Source organism: Danio rerio, chromosome 9 (genome assembly GCF_049306965.1).
Source record: "Danio rerio strain Tuebingen ecotype United States chromosome 9, GRCz12tu, whole genome shotgun sequence".
Classification (NCBI taxonomy): domain Eukaryota; kingdom Metazoa; phylum Chordata; class Actinopteri; order Cypriniformes; family Danionidae; genus Danio; species Danio rerio.
In genome coordinates this window covers 22,356,665-22,384,293 of record NC_133184.1, presented here as the reverse complement: position 1 = coordinate 22,384,293, position 27,629 = coordinate 22,356,665, and the positions used below count along the sequence as shown (strand labels likewise).

General features: G+C 36.3%; 1 protein-coding gene and 1 long non-coding RNA gene across 3 annotated transcripts in view; one reads left to right on the top strand and one right to left on the bottom strand.

The window, feature by feature from the left end:
• The window catches only part of LOC141376109 (uncharacterized), a 607,180-nt gene that overhangs the window by 370,210 nt on the left and 209,341 nt on the right, over positions 1-27,629 (top strand). The window lies entirely within an intron of this gene.
• Positions 3,831-27,629, bottom strand: part of man1a2 (mannosidase, alpha, class 1A, member 2) — a 214,567-nt gene continuing 190,768 nt past the window's right edge. Inside the window, exons 10-14 of one of the 2 annotated variants that reach the window (XM_005167537.5) lie at positions 22,334-22,449; positions 22,015-22,234; positions 19,294-19,466; positions 8,111-8,226; positions 3,831-5,657 (exon numbers count right to left, since the gene is read on the bottom strand). In XM_005167537.5, the coding sequence (XP_005167594.1) occupies positions 5,525-5,657; positions 8,111-8,226; positions 19,294-19,466; positions 22,015-22,234; positions 22,334-22,449 (758 nt within the window). In that variant the 3' untranslated portion in view covers positions 3,831-5,524. The remainder of the gene's footprint in view (positions 5,658-8,110; positions 8,227-19,293; positions 19,467-22,014; positions 22,235-22,333; positions 22,450-27,629) is intronic. The other variant, NM_001256622.1, reaches the window with a different exon arrangement.

The window sequence follows — 27,629 nt, the reverse complement described above, 5'->3', positions numbered from 1 at the left end:
AAAATAATTGGTGCTCCATTCCACTGTGCCAACCCCTGATAAACAGGGAATAAGCTGACGGAAAGTGACTGATACTCAGTTTTATTTTGCAGCATTGAAGACTAACTGCACATTAGTGAAAACACTCATGGCCGCCATTTTAGTGTCATTTCAAATCGAAGTGCTCAAAATTCAAAGAGTCCTTCGGAATGAAGGATTTAATAAGGTACAACTGAGGGCCATGATCTCTAGCAGTTTCATCACACACTGCATTTAATTCTGAGTCCTTCTGAGGGGATTAGGGCACAGATGAGCCTTTTCAAATGGAACCTGGTGTGAATAGCCAGTCAAGTAGACACACACAAGGGCAAGTAAACTTCTGAACTGCAAGTCTGTGTACACTTTTTTTTTTTTTAAATTGACCCTTTTCACAAGCATGTTATGATGCATTTAAGGGTCATCAGCATCTTAAATACTTGAAAGTTTTTAATATTTAGATTTGTTTTCAAACGAATGAACATTTATATGCATTTTTGTATGTATTATATCATCTTTGCTTCATATTACAAAAAATGAATTAGCGCTTATGCGAGGTGTTTCTAATGCAGCGTCTATAGGGCTGAGAGTAAATTTGACGTTATTCTCTCCTCTGGCTGCCCCCATCAATCTCACACTATTATTTCCTTTTTCTGTAAGTCTGTAAGTAACATCACCGTGGAGGTTTTATTTTATTATTTCAGCAAACAAGATAGTACAAAAAATATTTGTTGTATTTTCCCATTAACTGAGCTCTAAGTTTACCCAACCATGAAGCCTTCCGCTACGGAGAACCTGGAAGTGTGAAAGGGTCTATAGCATTTTCAATGCTGTTTTACCTGTAAGATTTGTTTTGTTCCAGCATGGTTTAAATCAAACTTAGCACAAGCATTTAGTGAGGAGGATATTAGTAAGCAGTGCTCCATATGCTCATGTTTCATTTCTCCAGTGGTTCAGCCTCTGTGTGATGTGTAATCGCTATGCTATCATTAGGAGTTGCCAACTGACCTACCTGGTTCACTGTGACCGTGCTTGTTTTTTTTTCTTTCTACTGTAAAGTTTTTGCATTGCAACATGCTGATTTTCCAAGTGTATTGCTCGCTTTTATATCTGACTTGTGTTCTGACCTAAGGGTTATATTATACCTAAAATAATGTAATAATATAAATATATATAATAAATTTAATTTAAAATAAAATATAATAATAAAAGACACAAACACATATATATATATATATATATATATATATATATATATATATATATACATACACATATATGTATAAATTTATATATATGTGTGTGTGTATATATATATATATATATATATATATATATATGTGTGTGTGTGTGTATGTATGTATATGTATATATATATATATATATATATATATATATATATATATATATATATATATATATATATGTGTGTGTGTGTGTGTGTGTGTGTGTGTGTGTGTGTGTGTTTCACCCCCCAAATGCACTTAAAACAATTACAAGTCATGTAAATGACTAAAATTTTTATAAAGCCATTGACTATAAAGTGGTGCCATTGGGAGAACTTAAGATCCAGGATATTGATAAGCACAATAACAATCTTTATTTACCTCATTTTTTATAAATAGTTTTTCAGTAGAGTCACTTAATTTATAAATGAAGCTTGCTGAGAATAAGATTTACCATTTGTTCTTATTCCTGTTATAATAATGCAATGGTAAAATTAAGTTCTTAAAAACAAAACAACTGCATATTTCATTAGTAAAATGTACAATACATTTCCGCTAGTGGTCTTATTCAGATATGAAGGCAGAGATCAGTCAGCATGTATTCAGCAGATGATCCATGGGGTCACAGTGTGTCACTAAGAGTTGTTGAAAGAGGGCAAATGACACTCAGATCACGACCTCTGTCAGCCAGCCAGCCATCCTGTCCCGACACACACACACACACACACACACACACACACAAAAAAAAGAGGAATTTCTCCCCTCAAATCTGCTGTTTCTGCTAAATCCAGAGAACAAAACCATATGTGAAGTGGTATTTGCTGATGACGTGAAGAAGAAGAGCAGGGTGATGTGCCAGTTCACCACGACCTATAATATCAGCGTGTGCTGCCAAGAGCACAAGAGCATGAAGGCCTTCAAACAAACACACAGCACGGCTAAATGTTATTATTACTGAGACAACGGAAACGTATGCGCTGTTGCTTGTTTCAAGCTAAATACTGAGGATGTTCCTATAAAAGCTACAGGCTTCATAGCTTTAGATCAATGAATTTCACGTCCTTCAGGATTGTAAAAAGATTACAAGGTAAAACTTTTATAAAGATTAAACCAAGAACAGTTTTTATTGGTAGAGCACCAATATATGAGCAATATCACACGAGTATCAGTGCAATATGGCTGTATATGGGCACTAGCGAGAGGCGTGCAATAAATCATTTTCACTATTATTATTTCATTATTATTATTATTTTCTCTAATATTATCATCATTTTTCACTATTATCATTTTTTACTATATCATTTTCATCATTATTTTTTCACTATTATTAATATTTTTACTTATATCATTATTTTCATTTTCACTATTATTTTCACTAATATTATCATTATTATCTTTTCACTTTTATTATTATTATTATAATTTTCACTACTATTCATTCATTTTCTTGTCGGCTTATTCCCTTTATTAATCTGGAGTCGCCACAGCGGAAAGAACCGTCAACTTATCCAGCACGTTTTTACGCAGCGGATCCCCTTCCAGCCGCAACCCATCTTTGGGAAACATCCACACACACTCATTCACACACAGTCATACACAACAGACAATTTAGCCTACCCAATTCACCTGTACCACGTCTTTGGACTGTGGGGGAAACCGGAGCACCCGGAGGAAACCCACGCGAACGCAGGGAGAACATACAAACTCCACACAGAAACGCCAACTGAGCCGAGGCTCGAACCAGCAACCCACGACCTTCCTGCTGTGAGGCGACAACACTACCTACTGCGCCACTGCCTCACCCTGTTTAACATTTTACTGTAATTTATACAATCATTCATTCTCCTTTGGCTAAGTCCCTAATTTATCGGAATTCACCACAGCTGAATGAACTACCAACTTTTCTAACATATGTTTTACACAGTGGATGCCCTTCCAGCCAAAACACAGTACTGGGAAACATCCATACACTCGCACATTCACACACACACACTACAGCCAATTTAGTTTATTCAATTCCCCTATAGCGCATGTCTTTAGACTGTGGGGGAAACCAAAACACTCAGAGAAAACCCACACAAACACAGGGAGAACATGCAAATGCCACCATGCCACCTAATATTTAAAAACTATAGTATAAAACAGTGTTTCTTAACCCCGCTCCTGGAGAACCACCAGCTCTGCACATTTACCGTGTCTCTCTAAACAAACACACCTGATTCAGATCATCAGCTCATTAGCAGAGACTGAAAGACCAGTAATGGCTGTGACAAAGGAGACATCCAAAACATGCAGTGTTAGTGGTCCTCCAGGAACGTGGTTGAGAAACACTGCCATACTAGATGGTAGCAGTTTAAAAAAGTATTTTTAAAAGTGGTTAAAAGTATTTAAGACCCAGATTTTTGCTCACAATCTCAAAACGTTCTACTGAAGAAAAAAGTCACCTACATCTTGGCATGAGGGTGTATTACTAGCAATATTTTGAGGTGACCTTTTAAAATATTAACATTAATTAAATCGATAACATGGATTTTCACAAAAAAGCGTCATCTAGAAAGGCCATAAAGAAAAGACTGCACAATAAAGGCGTTTGCTTTATCCTGTTCACTTTTTTGTAACATCTTTATTGAATTTGTGTCCTTTTAAACATATTTACAATATTTTGTTGTCTTCTTTGTTCAGTAAAAATACAAATACAGAACACAGCTTTTTCAAAACCCACCCAGTAACAACAGGGAAGAGCGTTTGCCTGGGCTTCACTCACCATTAGTCAAAGTCATGTTACTGTGGGAGAAAAGAACTGAAATGACACACTTCGGACGCCACTGCTGCCACCTAGAGGAGAGGAGAGCACACACGGGTCTCCTTCAGACAGGAACTGAAAGCAAAGAGAGAAAAAGAGCTGATCGATGGCACCCAGCATCTCATCAACGGTGCTTTGAGATGGATTGATCCTCAAACAGAGCTTAGAGGAAATAATCAGCTTTTCCTTCTGCGTGTGGACTACATGTTCTGTGAATGTGCCATTTTACACACTTGAAAATAAAAAAAAGAGCAGAATAAGGCTGAAAGCGTCTTCAAAAAGAGACTGAATCAATATTCATTAAAGGTCTATTAAGCCAAAAGAAATAAATAAATAAAAGCAAATGAAATACTTGATTAGGACTGGCTGCAGGTTGTGTTTGCTCAAACTCATCTGATGTCAGGAGTCGGTGTTTGAGAAAACACATCAGGGAATAAGTCACGCTAAAACTCACATGAGATCTTCAGAGATATGCTTTAGCTTTTAATGAAAACCAGAAACTGGAATGACAACCTGAAAATAAAACAAACGACCGCAGTTGAACATCATTCGTCCCGTGACAAAACCTACATCATTGGCATTGTTGTTAAGTTGTATGCAAAATATCTAGTTTGTGTTTTACCGACTCTGAGCTTCTTGTACACACACGCACACACACACACACACACACAGTGTATTTTCTGAACTCTAAACCCCATATATTTATAATATATAAATCTCTATCTCGTTGGCTATGATTAGTGGTGAATCTCAGCTGCTGAAAAAAAAATCTGGTCTGGTCTAACAAAGCGGCACTATTGACAAATGAAAACAAATGGTGACAACCGATAGCATTAGCATTGAAAGAGCTGCGACTTCTGCTTCAAGTGTTACTGATTCATAGAGAGCCGAAACAAACCCATCCACCAATCAGAAAGCAGTACTTTCTGAGGAGAAGACGTGAATGGAGAAACACTGAAAGCGCAGGATTTCTGGAATGACGGTGGTGAAGATTTCACAGCTGTTCGACAGCAGCACATGTCCATAATTTACCCGCTAACCTCAAGAACGAGACGTTGAGAAGAAATCCTGAACATCCCCGTGTGCCCAGAAAAGGAAATCACAGGAGGCCACATCTGCCGTCTCGGAAAGCGAAAGAGGCTGGTCCGAAAAGCATTCATCCACCAAGTCATGAAACGCCACCAAACTGGAGAAAAACAAATAGAACAATCTTGATAAAATCCTTCCCTGGTGAGAAACGCGCGTCTTTTTTGTCCGCTAATTGATCAATCCACCAGTTTGTCGTTCAGAGAATACATGAGAGAGAGAGAGATAGAGAGACATGATGGGGTCTCCTGCGTTCACTGCAGTCCCATGATTCACAGTGCAGGAGGAGACAGTGGTTGTGGGGTTCAGTTCTCTCCTCTGCTGTCTTTCAGGAGGAGGGAGGTGTTCAGTAAAGGGGCGGTTGAGGGGGAGAGCGCCCCCCTGTCTGTCCTCTCTACCGCTGGCTCTCGCTGCCCGGCAGGGTGATGTTGCCCAGGTGCAGGACGGGCAGAGGATGAGCCTCCGTGTTGAACACCCAGTTCTCCAGAGGAAGCAGCTCGTCACTGGAGAACAGCAGGTACAGATATCTAGAAAATCACAGAACATTTACAGAATTAAAGAAAGCTGTAATGTTTCAATCACACCAGCAGGTGGCAGTAACGACTGGCTCTCTTTCTCAGTTCAATTTACACCACCTTGTTTAACTAAGAATTACAGAGCCTGCCGCTCACTGGGATTATATTATTATGTTGTGTACAGGCGCAGGGAGATTCGAGTGGTTCAAAAGACCCACTCCCTTACAAAGTTCAGAATTTGGCCCATATATAAGCTCTTTTGTCTGAAGTTTGAAACAGATTTTTAAAATAACTGATAGAAAAAAAGCTTTAAGACAAATGTAATTATTAATTATTATTTAAATTGACTAATTCTGACTGAGGAAATGAGCTGGCCAGATGTTATTTGCCTGTAGGCTACAGTTTTGAATTTAAAGGGGTTGTCCAGAACGTAATTTTAAGGCTTAGGTGTGTTTATAAGATGCAAAGCAATGTGTGCTCATGTTTCACTTGAAGGAAATCACATTGTTATTTTTTCATAAATCTCACTTTGATTATATTCACCTTATTCTTAGCCGACTAGTGGGCGCAGCCATTTGAATCTTTTTGGCTGGAGACTTCAGGTCTCATTCACTTCCATTCATTTTTAAACATTAAAACCGGCTTGTTTCACTGTTTGATGTTGCAAACTGACATTTTCTTTATATAATATTCTACTTGGTCTGTATAGTCATGCAAACATTTGTTTGTAGAGCAAGTAGTTTGACCATTTTCTGCCGTTTATAATTACTAGTCATTTCTCCCATAGGCAACTAAATCTGAAGTTCTAAAACAATCGCAATAACAGGCGCACTTCCGCATTTTAGAATAAGGTCAATACAGCTACTCAGCTAACATGAAAATGGCTGTCATATTTCCAAGCTTCTCCGAAAGACCCGCCCTCAAGTGACTCTGATTGGTCATCTATCATAATGTGCTGTAATTCGCGGATCGGCTCCACATCACACCACGCACAAGCACGCGCTTTTGTGCTGTGTAAACAGTCAGTCAACCTCATGCACGCTGTCTAAAATAAAATGTAACTAGTGTCTATAACGAGTGAAAATGGGGTGTGGCTTCTTTAAGAGTGATCACCATTGTATGTAAAGTGACACCACTGACAGAAGAATAAAGCACAAGATGTGGGATGTGACCTGTGTGAGCTTTGGTTGATTTTTCTGCTGCAACACGAGTTAGGAGAGCTCTCCTATATTTTATTACCTAACTCAACATGTTACACAACGTCTTTCACATATATTCGGAATATGCAAATGTAAGTAATATGAATCGTCCACATATCTCTTGCAAGATCATTTCCTGAGATGTAGAACACACAGAAAAGCTGCTTATTGGGAGACACGCACGCGCTGGTGAATTAAAATTGTTAGCGGTGCCAAACACCATTTCCTGTTGTTTACATCTTAGCTACAGCATACGGTTAAAGCTAGACACTGTGCATGTCATGATTAATTTTTAACAAATAAAAACACTTACAGGTTGTGAGTCCACAGCTTTTGCTTGTTGGAGCTGCTCCTTCTTTGAGGAGATTTTAACCGAATCCAGCACTGAACTGGGAGAGATTCTGGAAGCTGTTTTGTCAAATCATGCTTGCTATGTATTTTATAATTCTCTGGAACAAAATTAATACTGAACTGTAAGCACTTCTGTCTTTGTGTCGTGTCATTTGGAAGCCCAAATACAGAAACAGAGAAGCTCTGTGGAAATAGCAGCGTTTGGACGCATTTTAGCTTTCTCTGCTGTAACATTACAGCGCCTCTGGCCACACCCCTTGGTTGTGCAGTATGTGCTTGGAAAAAAAAACCTAAGTTAACTCTGTAAAAGCCACTGTCTCCCTTTACATTGAACTTTGAGCGTCATTCATTCAGAGATGTTGTTTATGTTCACACAGCTACATTACACATCAACTAAAGTTTAAAATATGATAACATAGTGGACCACCTCTGTAAAACAAGTTTTAAACAGATTGCTAATTGTTTTTTTTATTGATGGATGATAAATGAGCATTTCACTTATTTTTTTGTTAAACATTTGTACTTTAAATTGTAACGTTATAACGTACATTTTAAATTTACATTCGTAAATAAACACATTTTTGTAAACATAAAATAGTTTGAGAAGCACTTGACAAAAATGTAGGAAATATACTTGTTGCAGCAAAAAGTGTGGTCATGATGACCATCCGACAAGCTCATCCAAAAATTTGTGCTTAAAATGTCACTAAAATGCAACATTTGAAACTCTTATTTAATAGAAAATGAGGAGAATAACTGCAAAGTGGTCCACTTCTTGAGGAGAAAAGAACCACCTCTTTTAATAGGCTGGCTACGGGCCTGGTATAATATGTAGTTCTAATGCATACTCGCATAACGAACTGAAAGAGATCATGAGAGAGTAAATGAGTGTGAGTAAATGAGCTGATTCTTTACTTGAGCGTTTCAGCCAGGAAGAAGCTCTGCTGGACGTCATCATAGGTGGGATTGGAGGAGTAGACGTCTTTCACACCAGAGAAACCTCCGCTCACTCGACAGTGCTTATCTATAGCCTGCAGAAGAGAAAGACATTGTATTCATATATAGAATATGACTTACACTCAGGGTCATTTAGTTTGTAACACTGAAGACAATATTATTATATTTTACTTTTAATTCATGAAATAATTCTGAAAAAAATAGCAGTTTGCTCAGAAATATGAAGCAGCAAAACAGTTTCATTATTAATATTAGTAAGAAATACTAAAACCTGGTGTTGAGTTAGCTATTTTTGGTGTACCAAAACACAAGATATCTTTAACAAACAAGAAAAAAAATGTTATCACCTTCGCTACTTTGTTAGGAAGGAGAAGAATACTACTTGATTGGAATTCAGCAGCTTCACCTAAAGCTTCAATGTGGATGTGTGATCTGATTTTATATTTGAAATTAAAGTAAATTAAGTATTTAATGAAGGGATCTGTCCAAAAATTTTACGAGACATGGCAACCTATGATCACATATTTTGAGAAGATGAAGACTTCTCCTTTAACTGATTTATATAAAGAAATCTGTGCAAACAGGTTTAACTGTGATCACCAATATGGTTTGGTTTCATATTTATGTAAAAGACCACTATAAATGTATCAGAATATTGATCTGTATTATCATGTTATGTCTGTAATAATTTATTTAAATTTTATATATATAGTGCTTATATATATATATATATATATATATATATATATATATATATATATATATATATATATATATATATATATATATATTATATATATATTGGGGGGGGGGGGGATTACAACCTTTATTTTACAAAATGTTTTGTTAAAGCTTGAGAAAATAATTATATATATAGGATGATTCAGCATTTCTTAAGTATCATTTGACACTGGATACTGACAGGTCCAATATTCAACAAAATATTTCTGTTTAATATTTCTTATTTAAATGTAGAGAAAAAAGAAAAGAACAAAAATCACAACCTGGATTTAACTAGGCAAATGGGTAGGATAATCCCAATAGATAATTAGAGCATGGATGCTTATGCTTCAGTTGGTAACAAGTTAATTAACTTTAACAGATGTAGAGAGTAGATTCCCATTCCTTAAACAACTAATTTCTCTAACAAATAATGTCAGAGGGCACTTCCTGTGGTCGTGAAAAATGACCTAATTATTGGCATAATAGTAAAATTGTAAAATGTTATTGCACTATAAAATAATTGTTCAGAAGTAGTTTATCATTTAACTCAATCATTTATTCCAGTGATTTTAAAAATTAAGTTTCAGCTTCATTACTACAGTCTTCAGAGTCCTTCAGAAATCACCCTAATATAAATAATATTGATTATTATTATTGTTAATATTATTATTAATGAACTAGTAAAAAAAGCAATAATGACTGGAGTAAAAATTTCATTTGAAACTACATACAATAAAGAAGCAGTTGTTTAAAAATTTAATAAATATTTCACATTTAATAAATGCCGCCCTGATGTACAGAATAATTTTCTTAAAAAAAAAAAAACATAAAAACTGACTAGTAGTTTATATGATCAGAGAAAAATCTTGAATGACTGCAATCGCCAATCACAAAAAAAGAAAAAAAGAAAAAAATACATTATGAAACAGAGTATTTTTCCACATTCCAATGCGCAACTCAGGCGATTGAGACTAAACAGCTGTGTAGCCTTAAGAAAAACATTTATCAGTGAAGTTAATCAAGAAAAAAGGCTTCAATTTTCTAGGGAGCATAAAGATTGAAGTCTGGAGCAATGGAAGAAGGTCATGTGATCTGATGAGTCCAGATTTACCCTGTTCCAGAGTGATGATGGGTCGATCAGGATAACAAGAGAGGTGGATCAAGTTTTGCAACCATCATGCCTAGTGCAGACCATACAAGTTGGTACCTTTGCTGAGATCTGGGCATGCTACAGTTGGTCAGATCAAGGTTCAGAAATGGTATGTACAGCTGAAGTCAGAATTATTAGCCCCCCTTTGTTTTTGTTTTTCTTTTTTTAAATATTTCCCTAATTATTTTAAACAGAGCAAGGAAATTTCCACAACATGTCGCCTAATATTTTTTCTTTTGGAGAAAGTCTTATTTGTTTTATTTCAGCTAGAGCAAAAGCCGTTTTTATTATTTTTTTATAACATTTTGAGGGCAAAATTATTAGCCCCTTTAAGCTATATTTTTGATAGTCTACAGAACAAACCATTGTTATACTAACTTGCCAAATTACCCTAACCTGCCTAGTTAACCTAATTAACCCAATTAAGCCTTTAAATGTCACTTTAAGCAGTATAGAAGAGTCTTGAAAAATATCTAGTCAAATATTATTTACTGTCATGAAGAAGAAATGAGTTATTAAAACTAATTTGTTTAGAAATGTGTTGAAAAATTTTCTCTCCTTTAAAAAAAATAAACAGGGGGCTAATAATTCAACTGTATTGGACTTCAACTGTATATGTACTGAAAGACCAGGTTATTCCATCAATGGATTTTTTACTTCCCTGGTGTCATGGGCTTAATCCAAGATAATTATACCAGGATTAATCCAATTAGAATTAGAAGCATGAGACATCACATGCTTTTACATTTTTACACATGTACAGGCTAAGACCAGACCGGAACCCTATTGAGAATCTTTAGAATGTCCAAAAGAAAACTTTGCGCAGCCGTCTGATTCTCAATCCTCAATACATGATCTTAATGAAAAATGTCTTAAACTCTGAGACATGTAAACACATGATGTTCTGGAGAGAAGATCGCGTCTGAACATTTGCTGGAAAGGGTTTTTAAAAGACGCTTGAGTCATGACCGTGTCTTTTCTGTTGAAGTCATGTACTTTTTTCATCAGTGATTCCCAAACTCGATTAAAGCATGTAATATCTCTCAGTTTCTAATAAAAACATCAACCAGCTGACGAACAACTCAGGCTAGCTCACTTCCAGATGTACTTTTTCCTGTGCCTCAGCTCAGAAAGATTATCTATACAGTATGGGCAATATCAAGTGAAACGCTGCCCTAATCACCATTTTATGACTGCAAATCAAATCAGCGCATGACGGTGTACCCGCAGTAATGACAAGCCAGAAATAGGAAAAATATATACCATGCTGCTCTGTTTTTCTGGCCCGCTACTCCAAGAACCAATAATGCTCCATTAGCGCTGCTTCAGCCTCTGCAGGCACGAGTGATGCAAGCCATCTGTGCCAGGAAAACATGGCATGATGTGTTCACCTACCTGCAGCAGATCGGCCTGAAACAGCTGCTGCGCTCAAGACTCACCTCAACAGCAGCTGGCCTGATCCAGCCCTATATTAACCCATTCAACAGAGATCCAACTCCTCCTCCCCTCATTTCCATTTAGATTACTTCAGCTCATCTTACATCTTTAAAAACCTTTATTTTTCAGAACGTAGGGCACTTGTTTTATCATCTGAAACAGTATTTACTCCACAGCTATCCGTTAACACCATTTATGACATTTATACTGCATATATTTGCTGAAAATCCAAAACACTGTTATGTGCTGAAATGTATGCACTTGGTTTATCTGCAAATATGTAATGGTATAAAATTAGTAGTAAGGAGTCAAAATAGCACCAGGCACTCCAAACAAATAAATATCTGCTTCAATTAGACGCATTTCAGAAACCAGAACCAGAAAATCAGAGCACATCACACCTGTCCTCAGGTCTTTACACTGGCTTCCAGTTACATTCTAAATAGATTTTAAAGTATTTCTACTTGTCTATAAATCACTAAATGGCCTAGGACCTCAACACATTACAGATATGCTCACTAAATACAAGCTTAACAGATCCCTTAGATCAGGGGTTCCCAAACTTTTCAGCCCGCGACCCCCAAAATAACAATGTCAGTGACTCGCGAACCCCATTTTTCAAAGTGGTTATACTGTAAATATATAAACGTTGCAGACACAACTATAGGCCCATATAAACATGAGCATATTGACAACACATAAATGCAACATATAATGTTTTTTTTGGTCATTTTTTAATTTAATTACATTTTAATATAAAAATTAAAAGCTGATGGCTGATTTTTGTTTGTGTGTTGTTGTTTCTTTAACGCAACTATTAATCTTCTGTGGGTTATGAATAACATATGACAATTCAAATAGTTGAATAAAATTTATTTAAATTTTGGAAATCACCAAGCGACCCCTTGTCATTGTCCCGCGACCCCCCAGGGGGTCCCGACCCCCACTTTGAGAACCACTGCCTTAGATCATTAGGATCAAGTAAATTAGAAATGCCAAGAGTTTAGTCAAAGCAGGGTGAATCTGCCTTCATCTGAATCCACCTTCATGTATTACACCCCGCCAACCCCAAACTTCAGAAGAAATAAGTCAAAATTAAGAGTTTTATGGAAATTATCTGCCTATGTGGTAAGTGAAATAATCTTGTTTTTGCTTTGAAATGTAAGAATTTTTTTTATTGCAGAAATCTTAAATTCAGTATAAATACAGCAATTAAATTCAATTCTGTAGCTGCAGGTCAACTATAATTCAGACTGGGCAGTGCATATATTTGCGTAGTGACTATTGCGGATGCGCACATTGCAATATCAATGCTGAAACAATATGTGCATCCCTAATCACAACTATGACACAAAAAACAAGTATGGTTAAGCAATCCGCCATTTTTTGGATTGTGCTGATATCTTTTGCTCCAAGTTGTGTTCATATTTCAGTCAAACTATCTTTGAAATATTTGATCAAATCAGCCACAAATCAAACAATGCAACTTTGACATGAGTCCTATAAGCAGTGATGTATAAACTAGAAAAAAAGTCATTTAAGAATATGATCAAGCTAAACTTTTAGGAAATATAATTTCCATCTAATGCAGTGATGCCTCTCTCAGGGTTTCTGCAGATTTCATAAAGTCAAATTTAGGACTTTTTACGACTTTAAGACCATAATGAATTAAATTTCAGACTTACACAAGGCTAAACTCCAAAGTTTTTTTTTTTAAATAACAAAGTTAAAACCTTAAAAAAACAATAAAGTCAAGTGTTATTGTGAGGAATATAATTAAACCATATTAATAAGTAAATAAAGTCAGTTAATAAACGCTTCTTAAAACTTTTATTGAAATATATTGTTAGTGATTGAAAGGGTGTTATAAGCTATATAGAAGGGGTCTAGCTTTGCATAGACAAAGGAAAATTAAGACCCATTTAAAATGATATAAGACCTACAGCTAGGCATGAGTCGGTATACGATTCTGACGGTATGATAACCTTGGATAAAAAATTTCATGATATTGTGATTACACCCATGGGTTATCAACCCATGCCTACCTACAACACAATATCTCAGTGGATTTAACTTTTTAAAGGGGTGGTCCAGAATGTTATTTTTAAGGCTTGGTTGTGTTAATAAGATGCAAAGCAATGTGTGCTCATGTTTAACTTGAAGGAAATCGTGTTATTTTTTCATAAATCTCACTTTGATTATACACAGCTACTCAGCTAACATGAAAACGACTGTCATATTTCCTAGTTTCTCTAAAAGGCCCACCCTCAAGTGACTCTGATTGGTCATCATCATAATATGCTGTGATTCGCCGATCGGCTCCACGTCACGCCCTGACAAGCACGCGCGTTTTGTGTAAACAGTCAGTCAGTCAGTCAGTCAACACGTGTCTGTAACGAGTGAAAATGGGATGCGGCTCCTTTAACTGTTTCTGTGCCTTTTAGTGTGTTTATGCGTGTATACGATGAAGTATCTGTAACACGAGAAGCGCATGTGCGCGGGAGAGATTTTTATTGTTCTTTTTCTCTCATGCTCGGATTAAGTTATTTTCTATGGTGACAGAATAAAGCACAAGATGTGAGATGAGACCTTTGTGAGCCTGGATTGATTTGTTTTTGATGTTACACTCCAGTTGGGAAATCATTGCTGTATTTTTTTTAAATCAACGCGTTACAGGACGTCTTTCATGCATATGCGGAATATGCCTGTGTAAGTAACATGAATCGTTCACATATCTTTTGCGACTTTATTGTCCGGGTTGTAAAACGCATAGCAAAGCTGCCTATAGAGAGAAACTCTGCCGTCTCCCACAGAGAGACGCAGGTGCTGGCCAAGAGTGCGTGTATGTGTATGTGTGTGTGTGCGTTTACAGCCGTTTGATAAATATAGATTTGTAACGTTAGCTAAGTCGTTAGCGGTTACCATAATTTCCCGTTGTTTACATCTTTGCTACAACACACCGTTAAAGCTAGACACTGTACATGTCATGATCAATTTTAACAAATAAAAACACTTACAGGTCATGACTCAGAGTTCACAGCGTCTCCTTGCTCCATCTTTGAGGAGATTTTAACTGAATCCAGCACTGAACTGGGAGAGATTCTGGAAGCTGTGTTTTGTCAAATCATGCTTGCTATGTATTTTATAGTTCTCTGGAACATAATTAATATTGAACTGTAAGCACTTCTGTGTTTGGGTCGTGTCATTTGGAAGCCCAACAACAGAAACAGAACAGCTCTGTGGAAACAGCAGGATGGCATTTCTCTCTCTGCAGTAACGTTACAGCGCCTATGGCCACGGCCTTTACCTGCGCAGTGTGGGATGCGCAATAACGAACTTTTGTGATCTCACAGGGGGCGGAAGTATTTTTTGTAGTCCCCAAAATTCGTTAATTGTAGGCGTTGCTAAGCTAACTCTGTACAAATCAAGGTCTCCCTTTGCATTAAACTTTGAATATTTTACATTCAGAGATGCTGTTTATGTTCACACAGCTACATTACACATCAACTGAAGTTTAAAATATAATATCGTAGTGGACCACCCCTTTAAAGCCTAAAATTTGGCTTTTGAAATTGAAAGATTTTAAGACCCTACAGATACCCTGCTTTCTTCATCTGTTGTATATATAAAAAAGATTTTTGTGTTTGTTAATGTTTATTTAGTCAAGTTTAAAAAGAATGTATTGTTTCTTGGAAAAAGATTAAAACACTTTTTCTAAGTTTTTCTAAGTGGGCATGAACATAGCAGAGTTTTCAATAAATCTAATATTTATCTAAGGGAAAACCTTTAGTTTGTTGTGACCGTTGATTTAAATGAAAACTGAAAAACAGGTTTCAATACTTGAAAACAAAAACAATGTTTGTATGTGCACAAACACGTAGTCTTTCTTCAAAAAGTGCCATTGTCAAACGACTTGCCTGGCATGAATAATTCTGCATTTATAGTCGCTTTTGTGGATCTGCGTGAATAGGGATTTGTTTGACAATGGGGTAGAGTGAATGAGAAACTTTCCAAACACAAAGCTAAAACTTATCTGCTTTTAGTACATATACGTAAACGCTGTGCAAACATACCCTTATTCTGCCTGAATATTAATATCACTCTTCAATTGAGAATTACATTATTTGTGAACACTTTAAAAGCTCAAACAACCAAAATATCTTTAAGCCAACAATAACAAACCACTTGTCCAAAATCTATCTGACCATCTTACTCCAGACGAGATATAGTAAGAACTTGGGAAAATAATCTTAACCGATTCTGGAGATGAGAGTGGACGCCAACCAGATCAACACAATAGCGTTTATCTACACTAAAGACAACGCAAAGAGACGTGAAACCTTGAGAACGTGGAAAGAAAGAGCTGCACAGAGAGAGCTGGAGACAGAAAATGATCAAATTTGAAGGAGAAAAGAGCCGATAACAACAGGGGAACAAGTGAGCTTTATTCCGCTCCCTTTCTCCTTTGACAGAAATGGGGAGGAAAGAGAAAAAGCCCAGGCACCATCAACTGAAAGCCCAATTGCAAAGAACAATGACACCCAATCAGAGGGAAAACAATGGCGCTCCATTCCCAAGACGACTTTAAACTCTTCCAAAACCACAAACACACCCTCAAATAAAACAGATTGATGATAACGGGAAAACCGAGGATGAAAAAAACAAGGGATGAACAGATACAGAAGGAGAGGTACAGGACTAATACCAGCAGATGCCACAGATAAAGTGAGTGCGACTGAAGCTGGATACCAAAGCGATAAGATATGGTTTAGATACTGAAGAACATCTTGTGCCGTACACACAGTCTGACCTTATTCTGTCTGCGAGATCTGGCTAAACTCTGATGGCTGGAGATATCAGTTTTATGAGGGCGGATGAACACTTCTGTTTGTGCTCCAGCTTTGTGTGGGTATAGTTATAGTTGTAATATAGTATAGTATAGTATAGTATAGTATAATATAGTATAGTATAGTATTTTATTATGTTTCTTAAACAGGGACAATGCACAACAGTACGTTTGACCTAGAACAACCATAGGCAAGACAGAGTCAGCTTAGAGGAAAAGTAATAGTTTCCACCTGTAGTCCCCCAGGCAGGTTAATGCTTTAAATGTACTGTAGACAATTTTTATAAATAGACCAATCAGTAATATACAACTGTAATCATCAACGGCTTTTGTACTGCCACCAGTTAAACAAGGGTTTGTTTTATTGGGTTATAATTCTAGCTGACAACATAAGGCGATAATTTGTTTTATGTTATGGTCGATAACTGACAGTAAAAGTGTGTTTTTTTAAATGCTAAATCATTGCTACATTTACACGCTCATTTAGCAAGTGCTTTTATACAAAGAGACTTACAGTACAAACGAGGACAATAAAAGCAAGTCAGTATTTTGTTATAATTAAGAACAGTGATTTAGAATCAGAAGAATTAGTTTTAATATTTTTATAAATTTGTGATTCTTATTAAATAAAGGCATCCCAAATACACAGGACAAAATATATTTAATCTTAAAATACATATTTATTTATCAGAAAGAATAGCACAACAGGGTCTGAGGCAGTTTAATTTGCATTAAAAACAGATTTTTTATTTTTATGATAAAATCACATGATAAAAATTTAAGAAGTGAATAAAGTACTTCTGGAAACACTTTACAACAGGGGTTGGGAACCTTTTTTAGCAAAGTGGGTAATATTTATATTTATATTATTTAATTATTATTTATATATTTTTAACATATATATATATATATATATATATATATATATATATATATATATATATATATATATATATATATATATATATATATTCATTTTTTTAGCTTAGTTCCTTCATTCATCTTGGGTCACCACAGAGGAATGAACCGCCAACTTATCCAGCATATGTTTTACACAGCGGACGCCATTCCAGCCACAACCCAGCACTGGGAAACACCCATACATACTTACATTCACACACATACTCTATGGCCAATTTAGCTTATTCAATTTACCAATAGCGAAAGTCTTTGGATTATGTGGGAAACCAGAGCATCCGGAGAAAACCCTTGTGAATACGATAAGAACATGCAAACTCCACACAGAAATGTCAACTGACCCAGCTGGGGTTCGAACCAGCGACCTTCTTGCTGTAAAGGGATTGTGCTACCCACTGCGTCACAGTGGTGCCTATATTACTGTATACAGGTTTAAACTAAATCTTTATGTCCATTCAAAACTCAAAAATAAACAAATATGAAGCATCACATTGAGCAAGTCCATGAATGAAGAAAGGGCAATATAAGGAAGTATTTATTTTTCGCCATCACCACCCATGAATTGTGTTTGAATTTACAAGCACAAGGTTACCATAAAAACAGAAGTTGCTTCCCCTTTATTGGAGTCACAATTCACCTTTATACACAGCACCAATGAACTTTAACTGATCAAATTTAAACTGATTTCTAATGACGATTCTAATTTTTTAACTGTAAAATATTATTAAAGACAGAGGCGCTAAAGAGCCATGTATTTTTGGTCAAATAGCCACATGTGGCTCGTAAGCCATGGGTTCCCATACCACTGATTTACAACAAGATCCATTAGTTAACATTAGTTAAATGAGCATTACATTTGTTATAGTATTCATTAATCTTAAACTCCAAATAAGAAAAAAACTCTTCATTGTTACACTGGTATATAATTTTCATATGATACTTATAACGATTAAACTCAAAAGCTGTAATTTTATCTAAGGTATTTAATTATTGTTATAAGATGTTAAATATATAAATTATAAAATTATACTATATATAAAATATTACTTTAATACAGTAAGCATTTCATACTAATCAATTTATTTTATGCCATAAGTTGGTCCAACTTTATATTGAGTGTTTCAATATGTACTTACACTGAAATTAATCAGTTGTTACAATGATTAAGCTTAGTTAAATACATGCATGTAATTACACTGCAATTAATTTTTGCAATTAAATTTGTAATTACACTATTGGCACTACTAGGCATGAGTTAATATATATTTCTGACGGTATGTAACCTTGTATAAAATTCTAACAGTTTTAAGGTATTGTGATCACTAAAATATATAATTTTGAAATGTCTGGGTAAAAAACTAAATCTTTTTTCCCTTTGAGAAACATTTAACATATTTTGTAACAGTAAACATGCTAAATAATTTAAATAAATCATTGACTACTGCTGTCTTCATTAGCTTCAAAAACAGATTTTTTAAAACAATTTTTATATCTTTTCAGACACTGTTGTCCTATAAAGAAAAAAATAACTTAAAAAATACTGTAGGAACAGTATAACAGAAAAGTTGGGTGGTTTTAAAACCTTGACTTTTCCAAACTGTGGTATACCTTGAAACTTATTATCCCATGCCTAACTTTAACCATCCCTAAACATACACATACCAGCAAACATGTCCCTAAACTTACCCTAAATAACACCCATAGTGTTATGCCATACATTATAAACTTAGTAATACTTATTGTATTTATTCATTTAATCTAAGTACATGCAATTAAAGACATTTAATATAAAGTGGGACGCATAAGGATAATAATACTAAAACAAAACTAACATTTATGATTGCTTCTCTTTAAATGTTCATCTGCAAAGCTTTTATTCTTTTATTTAAATGGGGAGGGGAAACATCTCCTTTAAAATGCTTCTCAGGTGTTAGACAAAATATTTTATCAAAAATGTCTTGAGAAGATGTCTAATCCATGAATGCACATCATTATAAGAGATTCACAGCAGCACTTTCAGAGATACTGCGTTTCATTCATTCTGATAAAGATGGAAAAGCTGCTGACCTGCGCTGCTTCCCAGCCCCACTGCCTGTATTTGGGATCGTGGGTGAATCTCCACATGTACCAGTACGTCTCGATGACCTCTGGCCTCAGGATGTAGTATTTCTCGTTCTGTCTCACAGCCACAGCCTCCAGTCCGCTGTCAAACTTGAAGGCCTCCGGACCGAGCTTTAGCACTGCAAACAATCACAGGTTCAAGCGGTCAGCGCTATTAGCTGAACATTCGGCCCCTCGTGGTACTATAAACATGAAACTATCTGTCTGAGTGCTTGTGATGGCTGAGCTGCAATCCATCAACGCCTCTCAGTCAAGATGTGTGAAATAGAAATGGCACAATCTTGAAATAACCTGTGTGGTGTTATCATGGCAACAAAAATTAGAATCCCAATAATCTCAAGCATTTTTCTTCAGTGATTTTTGTTTAAGACTCGAATAAACAAAACTTGACTACATTAGGGGTGTGCAATATTACTATATACTGTAGTCCATTTCAATGTGGTCATGTCGTTGACCCATGAATATTTACTGCTTGTTTTCAAACTATTTCATAACGGTAACAAAAGGCAATTCAATCATAACTTCACGTTAATGCAGCTATCATAACATTATCAATATTCTTTTTGGATTCTCGAAAGTAATAAAAATGAAAAATGTAAAACAGGAAATCAGTTGAGATCAATGTTTTTGTTTACATCCCTCAAAATGGTCTATATATGTATAATGCGGAAGAATTTGTCGATAAAAGTTAGATGATATAGAAGGCATTTGAACATTAAGATATTTACAGTGAATTTGCACACATAATGCTAGAAATTTCTTTTAAATTCAGTGTGTACATTTGAAATTTGTACACATGACAGTTTAAAGTTTTTCATAATAAAAGTTACTTTAAATATTAAAGTAAAGCCACCAGCAGGTGGAGGCAAGACAGCGTCTTTAACAAAAATGTAAATCAAATTATTCATTGAGCAGAAAAAAAAAATTGTACTTGGATTAAATTTTGTTGACATTTTGTGAAAAAAAATCATGTCATCTATTATGTTTAAAAGTAACCCACAGTAGCTATGCTGCCATCCAAAAATGTGAATAAAAAAACTGAACTATCGCATAAAAGATGTGTGAATAAAGCAGCATTTCCATCCAACAAGACATAGAGGACAAAATAGTCACTTCCTGATAAACTGGCGCCAAATATCAACAACAAAAACAAATATTTTCCTTATTTATTAAATTACTTGCGAATCAGAAGACGATGCCGACACGCAATGAACACGTCGTAGCGTTTGAAGGTATGAGACACGGAGCGCTGATTCTTATGACAGTTCCAGAGGTAACTAATAATATAATATACATAATATAATATAAAATAATATTATAAACAAAAAAATAATATAATATACAATAATACTAAAATGGTTAAGGTGTTTCAGATATTTTTACAATGTTCTCAGCCTGCTGGTTGGTTGGAGATCATCACATGATCTTTTATAAGAAAATCACATGACCTTTTTTAATACACATACTGGAATTTGTTTGGTAAAAGTCTTTCTATCATATTTCCTGTGCATCTTTTCTTATCAAATAAAAAGTTTGCCCTACTCAGTTAAGTGCATAAGTTTTTTATGCACATTTTCAAAGTGTATGCCCATCTTGGCATTTCCATCTTCCATTTTTTTATGCGCATGTCAAAATTCTGCATTAAAATAGGTGAATGGTGATTTTTGCTTTTTAAGCTGTAGTAAAACATCACATCAACAATTGAGCTGAATCTTACATAAAAATGAAAAACTCGCTCCTATGATTCTGTGATATAACTACATCATATGAAAAAAACATAAATCAAGACAAGATATTTTCCATTGCATAGTACAGCACAGTTTGGTACAACAATGGTTACTTTTGGGAGCTTTTTCATTGTGTTCTGTACCTAGTACCTGGTACTTTTTTAAGCAACACCTCAGGTGATTTTCCAACCGAAAAATGGCGTTAACAAAATACTGCTGATCAGCTATTGATCGTCGCTACAGCGCCATTGGATTTCCTCAAGTAACCATCAAACCCCCTTTACCTAAATAGTCAGCAGCAGCCACTGCTGTATTGTTGCTTTGCACAACTAAACCATTTCAATACCACTGCAAGAAAAAGACACCTGAAATGTAAGCATATTGGTCAGCAGACAAGATCCAGAAATTCCTCTCATTTGTGTCTGAGGAGCGGATCCAGCAGGAGCTTGATGGAAAGACCCAGAATGAAAATGTTTTTCAGAAAGTCAGGGCAGTAGAGGCGGCACAACTATAGTGAAATTCACACCTACTGTACTAGTAAACTGCAGTGGTAATTCAAACAGAGCAGTTCAAATCTGAACCAAACCGAACTTCACTGTGCAGTGCAATGCAATGGAAAAGAGGCTACAGAGCCAATGTGCATCTTACAAATAACTGCACAAATCACGCACACCTTTTTTTAAACAATAATTATATAATCATTGAAAATACATATTGCAAAGCCCTATGAATAGAAAGATCAAATGATATGAAACCATTCTTTCATGTTAATTAGTAAAACGTTTAAATATTTTTAAATCTAAGCATCACCCACAACGTGCGACCTGTACATAGTAAAAAATAAGACCTTAAATTTGAACAACCAAATAGACTTTTTAGAAATCCTCAGGAACCCTGTTTATACTCTTTGTTCCTCTCTTGCCCCTCTTTATCCACTAACCAGTGCGATCATAGCTTTCGTGGCAGGTGTGAGCAATCTCTGCCCCGAGCTGCAGGTAGTGTCCAGCTTTATCATCTGGTGAGCCATCAGCCCCAAGGGCAAACATGCCGCCAGCAAAGCAGGTCAGGTGACCCATCTTGCGCTCCAAGTGGCCGTTTTTCCACTCCCCGATGAAAGTAAGGCCCCCGTTAGACTTACGGATGAGGTGGCGCTCGATGGCCTGCAGGATGAGACAGAGAGAGAAAGAGAAAATGAACGGAGATGCATCAATGCAGCACAGAACAACACAAAAGATGACACAGTGGCCAGCAGCCCTCACCTCGATGGCATCGTCGTAGGTCTTGCGAGCCTCGGCATCGGTTTTGTCAGACATCAGCCAGGCTTTCAGGAGGTATTCATAGAAACTATCACCCAGCCCACCAACAGATGTGTGATCTGCAGATAGACAGAGAGAAACAAGGGGAAACCAATAAAGGTGAGATTTCAGCTTCACATTTGTCAAAAGTTTGAGGTTAGCTGGATAAAAGAGAGTACTCTTTACTTGTTCCAAACCTGTTTGAATTATTCTCTTCTGTTAAACATGAAGGTGAATATGCTAAAGAATGATGGGAGAAAACGGCCATTGGGTATTTTTGCCCTACTATGGCATTGTTTCCACTACATTCATTCTGCCATGGCGAGGCGACACACCAAAATGTATTCCCACCACATCTACATGTCAGCTTCTCATTCAAAACATTCAGTCGTTGCTGGTATTTTTATACTGATTTATCATTGAACCAAAACGTAATAAAAAGCAAGTGAATTATAATTGAGCAAACTTTTCTGTAATCGTAGTAGTGGTGCGTTATTTGCTTAACGCTTTAAGATTATACACACTGACTGACTGATGGGAGCGCCTTTCAGTTAGGATAGATAACTACCTTCAAGAAAACAGTTTCTATGATTATAATTTATTACTTATTTATATGACCGTTTCACTTTACTTCAGGGCACATCAGTGACATTCTTTAGGTCTATTGGAGACATTCAGAAATACTCCTAACAAATCAAATAAATGTTTGAGACATACTCGTTACATAAACGACTGGATATTGAAATTGATAATGTAAAATAAATGTAATCCTGTGAAAGAGAATATCTTATGCATTCAACAAAACAAAAGAAATTCAGAATAGTTTAGAATCATTTAAGTAAATGGCGAGCAAATGTTCATATTTGGGCAAACTATGCCCTTTATTAAAAATAACAATACATCTTTAGTCAAACAATCATTCAAAATTTGACTTGTGCATTTTGGAAGCGGCGCAAGTGAAGCAGCACTCGCATATTCCAGGCACATGCAGTTGAAAATTTTCAGAACGCCATGAGTCACGTGTGAAGAACCGACCAATCATCTTTGTACATTGTATGGAATATACTTATTTCGGTAGACTAATTACCTCAAACACAACACCCGCAAATACTGCAGTGCGTTTTAATTCTCTCCAAAGCAAAACTTGTATCAGAGCTGCAGTAATGTTTTGTCAGTTTAACATACTCTGGGAAAATGGTTGAAGGTCACCAAGCAACAACAGATGACATAGGAGTGTTGCTGCTAGACAAGATATGGGTGCTGCTGGAAGTCTCCGGGGGAAAGCTTGAATCAGACTAGTGCTTTTATGACAGTTTGGTGGTCAACAAACGCACTGGAATCTCAGCGAACACTTGCTTCACAGTCATAAGAAATAAAGCTTCAAATTTGTACTTTTAAATGAACCCAGTGCATTTGATAAGTTTTTCTGGTTTTGTAATCTGTATGAAACGAATGCGAAGTACAGTCAAACGCACGTCAAATGACAGCAAGTACTCTAACGCCCACAAACTTTTAAACAAAGAGTCACTGTCATTTCTGGAGGAGATTCACCATCAAGATCAAGTTGTGGATTACTTCAGAAGAGCAGCGCAATCAGATGATCATCATCAAGAGGAAGATGAGTAGAATGTCTAGCTTTAAAGGCACTTTAATAATACACATTTGTTACAGGTTTCTTTTTTCTTTTATTTTGCTGATGCTGGGATGTCCACTAGATGGCGCTATTGTCTTGAGGTCACTTGTTCCTCATGTGCGCAGGTTGAAGTGCATTACAGGTGTGCTGCGTTGCAGGTGATGAGCGTAGGATAAAAGAATTCCTCATTTGTTCCCTCAAGAGAAGCTTGCGCTAGTTGCGTGACTTGGCCTGCCTAATCGGTCTCCAGCACCATTTTTTTGTTTAATTTTTTTTTTTTGCATTTGATGCAAAAAATTTCTTTAAATTTCTTTAATAAATCTTTTCCTTTTTTTTGAATTATTCGGTCGGTGGCATGCCATATATTATGCATGCCAGTTGGTGTAAATGTCACTTGGATATGGTCCTGTAGTCCACTATTATCTTTGTTGACAAGTAATTGTGCATGTTTGTAAATTAAACATATATCATTCATGCGTTTCAAAAATATTTTTTCAAATCAGTCATTTAAAGGTTTGCTTTATCAGGGACTGAGAACCCTGTTGTCATAAAACAAAAACTTTACATGAAAGAGCTTGCATACACTGCTAGTGGATGGAGAAGAAGTACTTGTAAAATGTATTAAACTTTGATTACGACAGTTACTAAACTAAGCAACTTTAAAAATTCCTTGCAAATGACAAAACTTTTCTAATTTGCCAAGTGTAAACTCTTAGATTAGTGAAAACCCATTCAAGTGGAGACAAGAGAAGACAGTTATTATTTGCCCTGTTATGCCGTTTTTGGCTACTCTGTTTAAAGCTCTGTCTTCTAATGTGCCTGAATGCTGCTATGAAAGTGTATTCAGGCTTGACACGGACCCCCATTACAATAAAAAAATGTGCAAGCAAGCATGTTTTTCTGGCGTTTATTCAGCGTGGACACACACCAGCACACACCTAATCACTTATAAACACAGCCATTGAGTGTGTGTTCCACTTTGACACAGCTAATGACTCTGCAGAGTGAATGTGTGTGTAAAGTGTGATTGTCTGACAGGCTGGGAGTCATTTGTGCTGGTAATGGCTGGTAATGGGCACCTACAACAAAACATGTAAACAATCTGTGTCGACGTCTGAGGGAGCACTAGGAATTAGGGTAGAAATATCGAAGACATGGACTGAAACAGAATATTAACAAGACAGCCACTAGGATTAAGCTATGGATAGGGGGTTGCACATACCTCCAGCCATCCTTTGTGTATCCATTCATGCTATATCTATCCATCTATCTGTTAATCCATCTATATTTATATGTAAATAATTGATTTATCTATCCTCTATCCATCCACTCACCCGTCTAATTTTTTTTTTTTTTTATGTAAATATAAATTGATTTATCCACCCTTCATCTGTCCACCCATCCATCCACTGCTCCATCCATGTATTTATTTATTGATCTAGTTATTCTATGTATGGATATCTCTGTACATTAATTCATCCCTCTGTCTACTCAACAATACACACATCCATCTATATATCTGTTAATCTATCTGTAAATCCCTCTATCTGTCAAAATGTCCCTTTATCTATCTAGTTAATCTATGTATTGATATCTATCCGTCCATTAATCCATCTCGGTCTATTCATCCACCCATCATTCCATCTATCCATCCATCCATCCATCCATCCATCCATCCATCCATCCATCCATCCATATATCTGTTAATCTGTATTCAAATCTCTCCATCTATCCAATCTATCTCTTTATCTATATAGTTTTTCTGTCTATTGATATCTATCTGTCCTTTAATCCATCTGTCTATTCATCCACCTATACTTACATCCATCCACCCTCTCACCCATCTAAATATCTGTCCAATCCATTCATCGATCCATCCATCCACCCATCAATCCATCCATCCATCCATCCAACCATCCATCCATCCATCCATCCATCCATCCATCCATCCATCCATCCATCTTTCCGTCCATTCATTAGTCCGTCCGTCAAAATGTCCATCGATCCATCCATCCATTCATTTTTTTATCCCTCAAACCATACATTCATCAACTAACTTTCTGTGAATGATATTTATATTCCCTCTTTCTTTTTTTTTTCTTCAGAAAAAAAAACAGGAAGTGTCCAGTGCACTGGATGCAGTGGCGTCATGTGCCATTTACTGTACACTCGCTGAATTTAGTATCATGGAAGAGCGAGGGAGGAGCCAATTAGCACTGTCACAACTCATAGCTGCCAAGGGTAGCAAGCAGTTCTGCATTCAGCCTGCTGAGAGAGAGAGAAAGAGAGAGAGAGAGAGAGAGAGAGAGAGAGAGAGAGAGAGAGAGAGAGAGAGAGAGAGAGAGAGAGAGAGAGAGAGAGAGAGCTAGCAGGTCTAACATTTAGGAGACGAGCTGCCAAAAGCCATTATGAAAGGTCTTTAGAGGAGACTGGGGGTGGAGAACAGATGCAGAGGTGATAGTTTTACACTAGAGAGGTGTAAACACGCAAGTGACATGGCTAAAAATTGCGTTTGCAATAGCTGGTTCAAGAATCTGAGTGAGAGCTGAAATCAATGAGGAAGCAACTAGGCAGAAGCACTTTATGAAAGATCCCTTACAGAGACACTGAGAACAAAGTTAAAGATGTATTTTATGCTAATGGATGTGAGGGACTGGCCTGTTAAAGGCAAGACATCAACTCAGAAGCTGAGATGAATTATTCAACAGGAGAAAGTAAAAAAAAAAAACAGAGAAAGAGAGGTATAGAGGAAAAAACTGAGCTGTCCAATCACAGACCACTTTTACCAGCTCGTCCTGCCACAGGAGGTGGAACAAGCTGGAATATTGGTAAGAAAAACTAGGTATTTACATATTCTGAAGAAATGATCGATGCAAAAGCAGCCAACACAGGTGTTGCCTCATGCTTGCCAAGGCACTCTGTGATTGCTAGGTCTCTGCCTACTGTGACCACTTAAAGGAGACCTGGTCTGTATGATAATCTGATCCACAGATGATGACTCAGATGGCTACATAAATCTATTTTTGATTAATTATTTGGTTAGTTTGCGCACTAAAATAGCTTTGATTGGGTAGAAAACCTTTCTGAGCATATGGATGTTTTGGATTTGTGTTATTTATTTCCACAGGACAAAGTCAGGATGAGTTAGATGTGAAAAAAACATTGGCTCTGTCCAAAAATTGCATACTTAAGTGCTTCAAACAGGTATGAAATACACTTGCGGTGGTAGCCAGATTAAAATGCACCTTTTACCCACAGCACATAAATGTAAATAATGTCAAAAGTATTGTGTATTTATTATGACACAGTTTATTACTGTGACATTTCTTTTCATGAATGGGATAAAGTTATTACAAAGGCTATTGAAATAAAATAAATCCACTACTTCTTTTACTTTTGTGCTATTTAGGAGCCTTGTGTACCCACTGACTGAAAGGTGTGCTCTGTCACCCTCTCTTTATAAAGTTGCTTTATTGGTATAACATTTAGCATAGTATTGTCAAAGCATTTTAGATATGTATAGACAGGGTTCAACGTTAAGGATTATTTCTACAGGCCCGACTGGACCAGTGGTTCAGATTTTTACTTGCCCTGCCAAAGTTTTCACTGGCCCCACCAAAAGAAAAA